Below are 15,415 nucleotides of genomic sequence, written 5' to 3'. Positions count from 1 at the left end.
TAGAAGGAGATTGAGAAGAAGCTCCTAGTCATGGGGGATATATGTAATATTTTCTCCATCTATATTCCTAACTTTATTAACTTTAATTGACCAACTAAGACGTTGTACACACTAGCACATTGCTTGCAAATTTTTGTTAATAGCTTCGGAGGTCATCTCAACAAGGGAAACGGAAGATTACTCGATTCTCTGAACATCATTAGATTATATGTTAGAAAATAAAAACTAAAAAAGGAGGTCCAAGACCATATGCTTCATACGTTTTTCTTTACAGTGCATCTATGCAGGCCTTTCCCAAAACCTGTCGCTCCCCATTCGCCTGCAAAAGAATTCAACCTTATATCGTATTAAGTACTCAGACCTAAGCTTCAATACCAGCTCAAGTTTATCGAGTACAATGTTTGAGTCGAACCCAAGCATGTAACGTGCTTACTCAATATACTCACACAACGTCCTCGACGATGTTTGAACAGGCCTCTTGTGATCATTCTAACTTGTGTCGCGTTTGTTTCCCCTTGGAATATGGTTAGCATAAGTCAAAGATCAATAGTTATACTGAATTTTGAGATAAACTCTTGCCTTATGTAATCTCCAGCAGCATGAGCATCTTTCCTGTCATTTCATTAATTTGCATGCATTCCTTTGCGAATCTTTAGCCAAAAGAAAAAAAATAAAGACTAAGATCCCCATAAACTTCTGCAAAATTGTATGAAGATATACTCCTAGAGGAGACAGAAGCACAAAATTCCACCCAAATGAAAAGAAAACCTAAATTTGGTGAACATGGACAGAACAATTTAACTTTGTTTGAGATATGATATGGTATCAATCAGCTATATGGCTTTAATACCCTTTAACACTCAGATGCATCACTACTCTGGGAAAGATGCAATCTATGTGCATCCCTCTGGCAACGGATGCCTCTCCATTTCTCAACAGCCAACAAGATGCACTCGCAGGTAATCAACATTGATCCTCACTATCACCGTAGCCACTCAGATTGTTTACACAGGTCCCTCAGTTGCCTGAAGCATGAGAGAATTCATAACCTCAATATATGATGATCTAAGGAACATATTGTCAACTAATTTTCATGTGTCTTCAATATTTCCCTGCAAAGGGGAAGGTTCTGATCTTGGCATTGAAAGGTTCACGCATTGAAATGAAATCTTGGCAACCTCCGACCAAAAAGCAACTTCAAGGACAGGAATAAAGGCATATATCATTATTTAACCTTTCTAATTTAACAGCATAATTAATCGATGCAAAGTAACACGAGATGACAAAGTAAAATGTTCCATCATGAAAGAGAAGGCAAAGGCAGGGAAAGTTCTTGCCTATTCCCAAAATTGTTCAAGCTCTAGCTATTACAGGTAAATCAGTGACCTTCCCGACTGCCACTGTCTTGCCTGCCGAAAAAAAGTTTATGCAGTGAGTCTACACCCTTTTCTTTTTCATAAGACAATGTGTCATTACAGCTTCTGGAAAACCAGAAACAATATCAATAAACATCCATTCATCACCTTCAGTACGAAGAGTGAACCTCCCAAGCTGTGCGAAATCAGAGAACTTCTCAATACATATCAAGTTGTCCACCTGGTGAAACATTTCCACATGAAGGTCACATCAATAAACATAAAAGAGCTGGCAAGACTACATCCAATAGACAAAAACTAAAATGTGACCGACAAAGCATTACTATGCTGGGGGTTATTACCAACCATAAGTGCTAGTAGGAGGTGGACTGCCAGCAATTCAAAAGGCATCATTTGACATCAAACAATTCAAAAGGACAATCACTGAACCTCGAGACCTCTGGGTTCCACCGTCACAAACTACTTAGGTCTGAGGAAACTAACCCAAATACGACAAACGACCACAGCCCCATTCTTCACAAATTGAACTTTCTTTTTTAATGGCTTTTTTGTCTTTGGATCGATTTGCTGTAGCAGCTCGACAATCTCGCATTCCTCAACAACCGCATGTATGTGTAGAACGGCCTTATAACCAGCTGTAAAGATTGCCTGTAGTATTTGTCTACTTGAGATGTCATTCACATGGTTAATTTATCATAAAACTAAAGATGCTCAAAGTACAGCCAATACGAATATGGAAATTTGTTCCACGTACATTGTCCAGCAGCTCAAGAATTTGCAGATGGGCAACAAACTCAGTGACTGCAGCAATTGGTTTCTCTGGACATTGAAAAATACAACATATGTCATTGGAGGTACCAGATCATGAAAACAACTCCTATAGAACACCGTATCTTAGAAGAACTACAAGCAGAAAATGGACAAACAACCGTATAAATTCTCCTTTGAAAGATATAGAGGCACAACGAGGGGGAAAACACATACCTGGACTTGACAAGACGAATCCAGACAATATGTCCTTTTCTTCAATCCCATTTAGTGTAACCCGGACATTTTCACCAGGTCCAGCACGTCTAACTTTATCATCATCTCGGTGCACAGCAAGCACTCTCACATAGGCCTGCAAAGCAATGATAGGATCCTCAAATGAACCTGCAATAAACAAAAAACTGGGAAACTACGGCTAAATCTATGCAGATCATTTACCTTATTTGGCATGAGAACTAAAGAATCACCTACATGTATGCTGCCTGATTCCACTTTTCCCATAGCAAGAGTTCCCATTTCCTTGAATTTGTCAATGATAGGCATCCTACAAGTTGGCGGTTCATCATCAAATGCCTAAACTACTTAACAACTACAACAACAAGAATAAGAAGAAGAAGAAAAGTTTAGAACACACAACCAAATCAAGTCTCCATAACACCCATAATAGGTAAGCACCATATTTCACGATGCTACAAATGAGATAGGGAGAGATTTTTAATGTAAAGGCAAAGCTCATGCAGAAGGAAGCATATAAATGTTTTCATGCATATATGCATGACGGCGTGTGCCTCTGTGTTTTGTATGCAGTCTGTGCACACATGTTCTAGAGAGATAGGTAGAGATTTTTAATCAAAAGCTTTAAGAATCAACCTGCATATTAGAAGTTGTATCACACGTCTCAGCATCAGAATTCATCGTCTTCACATGTAGATACTCTAATTACAACCAGCTTGCTTTTTCATTTAAACATTCTTAAAAAAAGGATGACAAGAAAAGGCATGTGGTTTAACATGCTAGCGTGATATAAGAAGGTACCTTTATAATCAATGAGGTCCAAGCACTTAAAATTGTAATCAAAATCAGTGTCTGATTTAAGAGGATATTCTCAAGAACAAGCAGCCTATGTTGAAGACAGCCAGCAAAGAATGAAAAATTATGGCAATGCCAAGAAAAGCATTATAATGTGCTCTTTGTATGAAAGAATAGTCAAAAAAAGTAATAAATTGCATGTTAACTAGTCGATTTACAAGCGAGTTACTCAAACTTGACCAGTCGGTTGCCACTCAGTTCGACGTGTGTTGGCTTGATAGTGTTCATGTGCTCTTCGTATAACTGAATAGTAACAAAAATAATAAACCACATGTGTTAACTAGTCGAGCTTCTAGTGAGTTACTCAAGCTTGACTATTTGACAGCTGATAGTGTTCATGTGCTCTTCGTATAACTGAATGGTAACAAAAATAATAAACCACATGTTAACTAGTCGAATTTCTAGTGAGTTACTCAAGCTTGACCATTTGACAGCCACTTAGTTCAACATGTGTTGGCTTGATTGTGTTTTTCCAAATATAGTGAATTTTGTAAACTCAAAAGACAGTTCTTTCTCTAATGCTAAAAATTGTCATGGAAGCTGCTACATCAGGATAATTAGTTGTTTTGATGACGAAATGACTTCATTGCACAAAACAAGCAATTTGGAGAACTCGATCGCACAAATTGAAACTTTGAGGACCGGACTGCACAAATAACGCAAGTTAAAGGAATATATGTGGGATTACCCTTTGAATTTATGTGCTTCTGAAATACATATCATATTATCAAAAACAACTATCAGTAGCATAATTTTTTTTCAATTGGGGGTTACTTTTTGAAGCAGAGACGGCGGTTGCAAGGGATGCCAGAGGTAACCTTTCGGGAGCATGGGTAAATAGTAATGGCCACTCCTTGCCACTTGAAGCAGAGACTGAGGCTGCTTCCTTGGCTGGTTGTCTATGATGAGATTGAGGATATAACAACATAATCTTTTGAAGGCAATTGCCAAGTTCTGTAAAGTCAGTTGTGGACCTAAAAGGCCACGTGGACTAGAGGTCATTGACTTGTATACTAGACCTGCCAAAATTTTACTCGCATGAGGGATGGAAGTTCCTCTGGAAACCCAGGAGTGTGAATGAAGTTGCACATTCACGGTCTAAGTGGGCTTTCTTTAATCACTTAAGTTAAGGATTTGTTAGAATATGACACCTTATCTGCAAGAGTTGGATCTTTACAAGATTTAGTAATGCGATGAACTTGCTTTGTTCGCTTGCCAAAAACAAATAAAGAACTTGATTTTAACATCTGGCCCTCCTGATGTTTGAGGTTATCATTTGAATAATTAAGCCTCCTCAAGGCAAGGTTGAGCATGTAATTCACTTAATCACACTCAATGAAAGCTCAAAAATCAAGGTCAATAAACACATGTCAAGCATAAAAGTCTTGACACTTGGAGACCCGACATTGAGTGGTAAAATATGTGGACTCAACTCAACTTGATTGTGCCCCTATGATTGACTGAGATACAATAATCAAGAAGCTAAGAAAGTAATCAAGGACATCATTTGATGTTAGGTGATACCTGAAAGGACCCTTAGGATCACGTGGAGGAACCTCAACAGCATCAAGAGCATCAAAGAGGCACGGTCCATTCCACCACGAACATAAGCTTTTGTCAACTCTTGTCTTTATGTTTGAACCAACCAGACCAGATATCGGTAGAAATAGAACATCTGCAATGACAAAAATAACGTAAGACGAGTAGGCAACTGATACAGCACAAACCTAGGAATATTACTCCCCAAATTCTCCTACAAACTTTTCAGAGCAGTAGAAAGAAACGGTACCTTTCTTCACGTTATAGCCTCAAGACTTCAGAAAAGGGATCATCTTCGATTCAATTTCATCATACCTAAAAAACATAGACACCAGCAAGAGCAAACCACACTGATATTAGAAAGATATATGTATGCCCATGGAGAAGGCAGCAGGTGTTGTTGGTTTTTTTTTTTTTTTTTTTTGGGAGAGGGGGAGAGAGAGACAGAGAGAGACCTTTCTTTAGACCAATTTACAGAGGGATCGTCCATTTTATTTACAACAACAAGCTGCTTAGATACACCCAAGGTTTTAGCTAGCTGGACATGTTCACGGGTTTGTCCACCTCTCTCGTATCCGGTCTCGAATTCCCCCCTTCTAGCAGATATTACCTGGGAGAGTTGGGTTGGGAACAACGAGCTATAGTGTGAAAACTTAAAAGAAGCAAGAAAAAGAAACCCATTATACCCATTCCTTACCAGTACGCCTATATCTGCTTGGGATGCCCCGCTTATCATATTAGGGACGTAACTTTTGTGACCCTGGAGAATTGCCCCAACAACACACAGAGAGAGAGAGGAGTGTGTCACTAATACTCAAGAAAATCGATTAGAAACTATCAACTTAACAAGAAAAAACAGAAAAATCAAATAGCACAGAATTCACAAAAAGGATGCATAAGAAACACAATTTGATGCTATAAATTAGAATGCATAGCAGTTCAGGATAGACCTACTGTAGTACTCTGGTGATGCAGCCCAAGTAGCATAAGGAACCAAAGGGCAATAGCTCACCGGTGCATCTAATATGGTGAAACGAGTTGTTTCAGTCTCAAAATGTGCTCTCCCAACCTCAACTGTTTTACCCTGCATCAATTTGAAATGATTGTAATTTGTTAGATTACAATTTACTGTCAAGGAACCTCCACCACCATCTGTGGCACCACGTGTACATGCTTTGGGGAAAAGGAATCAAACAGGATTTAAAAAGAATCACAAGAGCTGCCTAGTACCTTAACCCTCTCTTCTTCATTAGTGTCCATAATGTAAGCCATGTACCTATCATAAAGATGATCAAAAGAGTAATAAATAATGCAATCTACAGTGATATCTTGTTTGTTAATACATATTAAAACCTGCATATGATGGCAGTGTAACCAACAAATCATCAGGGCTAAAAACCAAAGGAAAAGCCTCACCAGCTTTCTCTACACTTGTCCCTCGCTTCTTTCTCGAACTTTTGGATTGTGCGATCATCAACCTGTCCACTAAGAAAAAGAATCTGGCCACCTGTTGTTGATTTTCCAGCATCTGTAACCCAGAATCAATATCTAATGAGATCAAGCAGGGATAAACAAACGGTTTGCAACTTGCAAATTGCAAACACTGAATATTACATAGCACCTAACAGAAATCATGTGAAAATATTAAACCCTTTCAACTGTTTGTGTAATATCAGTCTTTCTGATCCAACTATAGAAGGGAAATTAATGCATTGTGGTTCTATTCCGAAGGACAATAGAGATGATACATTGCGAGAACCAAGATATAGGCAATCGATTGCTTGCGAAAAGATAGCAACCTTAACTCCCGAAGCATCAAAGATTCAGCTAAAGACTCACAAATCACAAGCAAATAAGGGAATAAGTAATATCACTTTCAAGTACTGGGATCCAACAGCTGACAGAGGCATAAAATTGACTTAAAAATCCGTACTGATGAACCAACTGGAATTGCAGCGCAACTTACCAACATGACCAATAAAAACAACATTCAAATGCCGCTTCCTATCTTCTTCCATTTCATCTTGCGTATCAGCATGTTCAGCAGCAGATGCTTTATCATCCTTCCCTACAAATCCAAAATTTATGTTTTAAGAGAAGTCAAGCAAGTAGGAATTATAAATGACTTAGTTAAAAAAGGAAACATAATAGCACCTCGGGGGTCAGCCTGGATCTGTTGGGAGGGTTTTAGGATCTCATCTTGGGCACCTGCAAAAACCCACAGGTAAATTCCTTTAGCAAAGCTTACTATTTGCCAAATTTTAGATATGTCAAAATTATTAATGAACAGCTCATAAGCAAATGTATCAGAGATCTTCAACCAACAAAATAAGGGAAGCTCTCTAAGAAATGAGAACCTTGCAACTCATTGTTTTCTTCAGATTCTTATATCCAGAAGCAAAGAAACTAAAGGATCTGAGAACAACTAGAGGAGGGTATTGTGACTAACGGCAGGCTGTACAACAGATTCACTTAAGAGAGAACCTTTCATGCTGAGCTACAAAATAAATCAATATGCTTAACTCTTCCAGTTTCATCAAGGCAGGTGAGCTAGCAATCGATCAAGCAATATGTAAAACCATAGTAATGGACCAACAAAGTATCTGACTCCAAAGCCAAGCAAAAGCAATGCAGCCTATGGAGATGAGCCCGACGAAAGTCTCAAGCTGGCTGGGTAGAACTGAGCACTTTTCCAAGCAGTACAGTTGCCTAAGCTAATGTGAATGTCAAAAAAGTAGGAACTTAAACGCAAAACATTGAGATGTTACAGGAATTTCATGAAAGCAACTAGTAGGTGGTCTTGACAGTATCAAATCCTCCACAGTTCATGCAGTTCCAGGGTTCATTATGTACCATGAACCCTCCATGAGAACCTAATTTTTAATGTAGTCACAGCAATACAAGAAGAAAAAGGAAGAAACCAAGTGGAAGTTCTCCAAATACACCTGAGCTATGTAAATGGACTAAACTTGGAAAAACTCGTGGCAAAGTGTCTGTCAGTTAGCCAATCTTCAAAATTGCTCCCCATCACTTCACTTCCTAACTCAACTTCTCAATCAATTTATCACTTATTAATAAAGAAATATTAAATGATTGATCACAAGCTCTCAGATTCCAATGGGAGCAACCAGAGGAAAGGAGAAAATATCGAAGGAAAAGAGTAAAGCTAAATCCTGCACAACTCTCTTGCCAAAACTTTTATCTACATATACAATAACCATCGATCGTCATTGCCATCATATCAAGACCAGTTCAATTTTATCACCAACCTTCCTCCATTTCATCAACCTTCTCCGTCTCTTCATGCGTTGGATCTTCAGGATGAACAACCCCATTATTCTCTTCTGCCAAGATTGAACACATCCAAAGAGGAAAACCAAAAAAGTTCAACCAATTTATTTAGAGCACAAAGCATTCTGAAATTTATATTCCGGAGGAAAAAAGAAGGGCAAAACCACTACTAAGAATCGATGATTGCAAGCCTTTGTAATGCTACCTGCTGAGTCAAGTTGCAACCCACGAATGTCTTCCTCGATATCTAGCATTTACCAAAACATGCCAAACAAGTCATTTCCAGTCACAGACGTGAAAACTGCCAACAACTTCTGAACGATGAATTTAAACACATTTCAAACACCACACGTCCGCCACCAACAACTTTATTTATACAATTCAATATCGCACGTTTCACCGTATACGTTCATCGTATCTCCTTTCTTCATGGATTTCATTAAGAAGCAACTGAGTCGAAGCGATGTCTAATTACTTGAGAAATATATCAAGAGTATCGTTAATTAAATAATAATAACAATACGAAAGAACAATGAAATCCGGACAGCGTCATCGGTTCGTTTTCTCGCCAGAAAGGGCAAGAATTTGACTATATCCAGTCCAACAGGAACGACCGAGAGAATTGAGTTACGATCACTACATAAGAAAACAAGAAGTAAAGTTCGGTCCTTCATCCGAAAATTCCAACTCGAAAATGTCGATAAATTCAATCAGAAGAATTCAAAAGATGGAATTTTTTCCACTCTCGAACTCCTTCGGGACGTGCTTCTGAATCAGAACTCGCGCGACCATCAATCCAGCAACTTCGACAAAAAAAAAAAAAAAAAAAAAAAGCTGGCGGAAGTACAAACGTTGGCGGGAAATTCAAGAAGTGGGACTTACCCATCATTGGACACGAGTGCGTGATCATGTTCTTGGATTTTTTTAGAGAGAATCTAGTGAAGCAGGGGCGAGCAGATGATGAAGAAGACGAAGACGCGACTGGAGCGAAGGACGGAGAAGCAACGCAGACGGACGACGCTGTGCCGTTCTTGCTCCTGTCGCTTCTCTATCTTATTAGTAAAAAATTTCCGTATGTTGTAGGAGTTGAAAGAAGAAAAAAAAAAAAAGTTCCATCGTTACTAGATAATCTCATTATAATGCGGAATCTCTTTGATCAAGTACGCCTGGCAAGTGCTATATCTACGTATGTTGTGGGCGATGACATAGGAAAGCCTTTGATTTGACCAATAAAATCGCACGAATAGGCATTTATCAAACTACTCTTACGTAATTCCCTTGAAAACATGTAAAGAGATTGTCCGCTCTCTCTTTGTTGGCCATCGAAATGTTGCCACGCTAGCTTCAAAGGCCGAGACGAAGGAAACTATTTTATATTGGCAATTGCTCGAAGACCAAAGCTCCCGATGAATCGAGAAAACGTTCCGAGCAAGACTCGTGGACGTGTCTGATGGGTGGCTGCATTTTGAAAAAGTCGGGGCAGCGTTGGGTTAATGTCACTTTCATTTGCGCCCGATGCAGACCCAACCTCATGCGTGTCCACCATACATTGGGAGCATCCCAACGAAAGATGGCACGGTCGCCGACTCCAACTCGAGCACGGCTCGACGTGCCCGCTGTACTGCAACGCGACCCGAAGGGGTCCATCATTCTCGCGAATCTTCGTCTTGGTCCGGTAGTTGATGAGCACAATCGCGACGCCAGAGTTCTCAAACTCACCTCAGCATTATGGTAGGTACGTGCTCCTGCGTAATTTCGCTCCCGTGACATCGAGTTCGTGGAATACTAATCCAAATCCTATGCGGCCCATTAGGTTAGCTCGAACCCAGTGAGGCCTGGAGCACGATTCATATGGGACATTTTGCTAAGAAAAACAAAGGGGCCGTTTGATTCGACTTTTGAAAAATGCATTCAAATACCTTTGGGTAAAACGAGTTTTTCGAATGCAAATATTGTTTGGTAAAATTTGTAATTGAGAAGCAACTTTAGCCAAAATATCGTTTACTAAAATTTGCATTTATAAAAGACTTTTATTAAATTAAAAAACAAAATAACTATTTGTATTTTTTTTTTAAGTTCGACCGCAAAATATGGCGGCCGAATGGCCGAATTTGGCCCCCAAATAGTCATTGGGGTCGGGCAACCCTAGGCAACCGTCGCTGGGGTCGCATGATTTAAGTCATCAGTCACCTGGGTCGTGCGACCTAGGCGTTGCCTGATGTCCAACGACGGTCACCGAGGTCGGGCTACCCTCAAGCAACAGTCACTAGCGTGTTGCTAACACAAGTGACCCCCACCGGCCTCCAAAAAATGCAAGTTCCCAGTGGATCTCTACCCCTCCATTCCCCCAAAATCCTTTAAAAAAATGAACCAAATATTACTTACATTTGGCCAAATCCTTTAGGCAAAGTTCATCCCGAATCTTTGAACCAAACGGGGCCAAACAATTCTTTAAAAATTGTGGCCGCTTGGGCAGGCCTGAATGAGGACTTTTGGGTCTACGTCTGACTTAGCCGCACCTATCGATCGAGCCCGAATGTCGAGGGATGGGGTTCGATTGGGCTGGGGCCAAGCCCATAAGAACCCTACCAGGGCCCGGTTGGCCACGTCGGTCCGGTGCGCCTTTCGCTGAACCGGCCTCGAAGGACGGTGGGGGCGGGGGAGCGAGAGAAAGCGCGCCGAATCGCCAGCTGGAGTGGACAAAAGTGGCGGCTGCTGCGGTCCGCTATCGTGCGCATCGGGCGTGGCGTGCATCACGAGCGTGACCGGGGGGAGGAGAGGGCGGATGAGTGGAGCCGTCACGTTACATTAAAAAGTCGCTTTTGGTCCTCTCTCTCTCTCTCTCTCACTTTCCCGCCATTTCCAACCGCCACGTGTAGGTCTTCATGCCCACCTCCTCATCCTCGATTTATTATTTATTCATTTATTATTTTTCCGCCGCAACATCACGTGACGGGAGTTAGAAAATCGAGTTGTCGTTAAAAATAAAATCCCCCTAGCCCTGACTTGTTTTATTATTCCCTGCTCTTCGTTTGGGGATTGACTCGATTTGATCTCTGGTGAAATTTTAAAATATAAAACGCATGAGGATCGTGATATGTAAAAGCAATTCATATCCTCTGATTGTATTTCCGATTATTCAAATTTGTCTTGATCAAAGCAAAAAAATTAATTTAATTTACGCACGAGAGTTGAAAGAATTGAAATATCATAACTTGCCATACATACGCCCAAACAAAAATGATTTCTTAATCATTGAGTTGAAATATAGATGAATCCTACTCTCTTTTTTTTAAATTGTAAAATGAAAACATGTTTTCATAACACTCAATTTTGTGGAAAATCTTTCACATCTTCATTTTCAGGAAGTCGATGTGTTGCTTTCTTGTCAAGTTCGTGTTAATTCATTGCGAAAATTAAGACATCCATGTCCAACTTACATAAATTCAAAGTCATATTTTGTGCAAAATAATGAGATTGAGCTCGGGTACTACATTATGAGATCATGTGATACTAAAGGTAGTAACATTTGATAATATGAATGTGTTATACATATCAACATGTTTATCGTGCATGTGTAGCAAGTGATGGTTTTAATTGACTCTTACAGTTTTACAAGCTATGCATGGACAATGACGTATCATTACATTATAATTTCTTTTAGCTATATTCTTAAGTTTATTTGCATACTTCAGGATCCCATGATTAAATACACATTTGAAACTCGATTACTTAAATGGCATTGACCCATATAGGAATCTACAAAATCAATAGCTAAGATGTATTATCCAATTTGTTCATTTTCTTTAGCTACTTTTTTCCTCTGAAAAAAAATAATTTCCAAATTTTTATCTTCCGTTTGTCATTTGCAAATGAGAAATCTTGATGCAGACCTCTGCGGTAGATTGGCAATTGAGGGTATTGGAAGGCCGATGTGATTTATAAGGAAACAATAACTGATGATTTGTAAAATGAGTAAGTTATTCTTCGAAACATAAAGTGAACATTTTGGATTTTTTTAGGTATCAATGTTTGTGTAAATAACATTTTTCATATTTATTATTGCATGAGTGACATATATACTTCGATGTAATTGTCTAATCGAATTAATCCACATGCCATGGGATTGTAGAAAAAAAAAAAAAAAAAGCTTTAATATTAACGTTGGAATAATAATAATAATAATAATAATGTATTTCTCTTCCTGAGAACGTGTTTTTCTAAAAGCATTGTCAAACCACGAAGACATAAAAAAGTATACACTTGCATTTGATTTTCTTTTTTTTCTTTTTTTTTGTTCAAAATAAGATCCATCTTGAGGCCTAAGATCCATAATAGTAAATGGAACTAAAAATCTAGTCTTTTCCAACTTGAATATTGTCAAAAAAATTCTTAAACTTATTATGTTTTTGCCAACTCGGTCTTAATTTTTTTAATTATGTTAATTAAGTTATAAATTGTTCAAATCTTGCTAATTTAGTTTATTTGGTTAATTTTGATCGGAAATCACTAATGTGGATGCCAGCCATTCTATGTGATATGATTGACGTTGAAATTGACAATTTTTAGTAATTATTCAATTTTTTTCATTTTTTTGTACTCTTTTCTTGTCTTCTATTTTACTTTTTTCTTTTTTTCCTTTCCTTTCTTGTTTCTTTTTTTCCTCTAATCGCTCTCTGACAACCATCGTTTGGCTTTGTCAATGATCGACAAAGATCACCGGCCTTAGGCAAAGGCCACCCTTGCTTGATTGGCATATTGCTACCCTTGCCGAGACTTCCGTTGCTCGAAGCTAGCGAGAGTGGCCCTCGTGCAAGGCTGACAAAAGAGAAAATATTAAAAAGAAAGGAAAAAAAAAGGAGAATTAAAAATATTGAAAATATTATTAAAAATTATTTATGTTGTATCTATAAAATGATTGGCATATACATTAGTTATTTCCGGCTAAAATTGATAAGATAAATTCATTTAATAAAATATAAAAAATTTAAATTTAATTAGTATAATTAAAAAATTAAGATAAAATTGATAAAAATATAATAAATTTAAAATTTCTCGCACAAATTTTCCCGATCCCAACGCATTTGTTCATGAGAACCGACTTGTCCGCCAACCCGACAGCCCCAGCGTCTCCTGCTAAATTTCCCACGGCTGAGTCATTCACTCACGAGTTACGCGACCCGATGCATTCACTACAAACTTCCATTAACTTTACTGTAGATTTTCGGACAGAGGCACGTGAACGCGTGATTATTGCATAACAGAGAGAATCTCTGGGGAGCCGGTTCCTCCAAAGACTTTTCCCAGCTAAGCCACTGTTTTGGCCGGCCCACCACTCAATTTTCTGTAATTTTCTTTCACCAAAACCCACTTTAAATGGCCTCCCATCGCTCTCTACTTTTCTACCATGGCTCCTCCCTCGCTGGCTTCCTCACCACCTCTTGAACGGTCCATTTTGGTCATTTTCAGCTTTCACATAGAGCGAGAGCGAGAGAGAGAGAGAGATGCCAGCCACTCCTAGCTGCTAGATGGGGTTTCCCAGGACTTGTGGTCGGTGTTTTCTCTTGAGCCCTTTTTTGTTTTCTTCCCTTGTTTTGTTTGTTCCGCTGTTACTAATCCTTGTCGAGTCCTCTTTTCTTCGTCTTTTTAAGTGTTCCAAACCCTACACGCTGGTCTGCATCTCGGGTCTTGCCAGTTGCCCTTCATTTCTTCCGCTTCCTGTTCTCTCTCCCTCTCTCTCTCCCTCTCCGTGTCTCGCTAGGGTTTGAAGATCTGTGAGGGTTTCGTATGGTGATTTTGAAGTGATTCTTGATTTCCCTGGTTTTGAGTGATTTCTAGGGTTTGCATGTGAAGAGAGAGGGGATTAATAGAGAGGAGTCTGGAGCTCCTTTTAAGTCCAATAGAGGTTCTTGGCCGGGTGGGTTGAGCTGCTGGTCTATGGATCCCACACTCCTATCCCATTATATCCAGTCATTCGCGAACGGATCTCCAAAAAAAAGGAAAAAAGAGAAATGAAGGAGACGCGGAGACGGAAGAAAAATTTGGGATAGGCTTGTGGCTTGCATATGCCAGGAGCTTCACTTGCCCCTTTTGGTCTGAATCCTGTTTTGGATTGAAGGGAGCTCTACACTTTTCTTTTGTAATCTATTGCATGAGACGATTTTGGTGACTTCTTCTTGGCTTGTGTGTTCCTTTTTTCTTTCTGGGTGTTTCTTTTCGCGGCCGAATTTGGAGACGTTAATTAGATCTGGTTTTCTTTGAACAGAAGAGATCTAGTTTTGAAATCTCTTTAGTTGCCCTATTCCGTACTTGTAGTTTCGAATTTGTATTTTTGCTTGCCTTTTTTGGATCTGGCTGAGTCAAAAAGCATTTATGGGTGCTTTCAAGATTGCTTCATGTGAGGTGTGTCCTGAATGATGATTGTGCAGGCTGCTTCTTCCTAGATACTCTCGCATGATGTGTATCTAACCGTAACTGTTCTTGTGTCCTGACCAATGGGGTTTGTCTTAGACGCTTCTCTAGATCCGTTTTCAGGATCATCAGATCTGCTGAATCTCTCTCTCTCTCTCTCTCTCTCTCTCTGGGTTAGGTTAACCTTACACTGTAGTTTCGAACGTAAAAGACTTGCTCTATTTTGTCGAGAAAGATGGAAAATTTTGGTCTTCGAAGCACTCTCTGGAAGAAATGGAATCATGCTTATCAATTTGCTGTCGGCTTTTCCAGCTCTAGTCGTAGCCATTCTCTCTTGTGAACCTGCGTCCACGATGCAATTAATTATTTGTTAACATTTTGCTTTTGTTTCTTGCCGGGATAGTGTATAGTTCTTTTCCTTTCTTTTCTTTTTTTGGTGTTTTGGGACCGAATGTGTCCTATTGTACTCTCGGTTTTTCTTGGCCGAAGTTCGAAGATTAATTTGTGGCTGTCGAATGGCTATCTGTACATTGCCGTTGGATAGGAATATCTGAAGTCACTCTAGAAATTGGTGCCAGCAGCGGATGCTTTTCATCAGCAATGTCCAAGTTCGTCTTCTTTTCGGGTTAAACTGGTCTCTGTGCTCCTCAGTAATTCCATAACAGTGATGCATTTTCAGTCTTGACCGAAGAGAAAAACATGTTATGGGTTGTGGATATGGCATGCTCTAACTATTTCTTCTCTGTTAGTACAGGGTTCGCCTTCTGGTCTTTTATATGCTTCAATCAGGAATGGATATGATGGTCGAGATGCCGAAGCTCGGGATTGTTACGCATTTATTGAGAGAATGTTTTTTTAAAGGTTGTGCGATTGGTTTGTCAGTATGAAAGCTTTCGTTGGTCTTTTCTTTTTGGCAATTTGAACATGTAATACGAGGACAT

At 39.3% G+C, this 15,415-nt stretch overlaps 1 protein-coding gene across 1 annotated transcript; it reads right to left on the bottom strand.

Annotated features, from left to right (window-relative positions):
- Window positions 1-580: 580 nt before the first annotated feature.
- On the bottom strand, window positions 581-9,180 carry LOC104425818 (eukaryotic peptide chain release factor GTP-binding subunit ERF3A). The gene is given in 19 exon segments (XM_010038626.3): window positions 581-1,025; window positions 1,338-1,409; window positions 1,524-1,596; window positions 1,860-2,024; window positions 2,131-2,195; window positions 2,361-2,496; window positions 2,583-2,688; window positions 4,758-4,908; window positions 5,023-5,087; window positions 5,228-5,382; window positions 5,470-5,532; window positions 5,785-5,856; window positions 6,003-6,048; window positions 6,189-6,300; window positions 6,739-6,840; window positions 6,927-6,980; window positions 8,042-8,116; window positions 8,269-8,310; window positions 8,946-9,180. Coding segments are annotated over 18 exon segments (1,566 nt in total). The 5' UTR covers window positions 8,974-9,180; the 3' UTR covers window positions 581-1,025; window positions 1,338-1,353.
- Window positions 9,181-15,415: the final 6,235 nt, after the last annotated feature.

Source organism: Eucalyptus grandis, chromosome 11 (assembly GCF_016545825.1).
Source record: "Eucalyptus grandis isolate ANBG69807.140 chromosome 11, ASM1654582v1, whole genome shotgun sequence".
Taxonomy (NCBI): domain Eukaryota; kingdom Viridiplantae; phylum Streptophyta; class Magnoliopsida; order Myrtales; family Myrtaceae; genus Eucalyptus; species Eucalyptus grandis.
The sequence above is the reverse complement of the archived record's forward strand: the minus strand, read 5'-3'. Positions and strand labels throughout refer to the sequence as shown.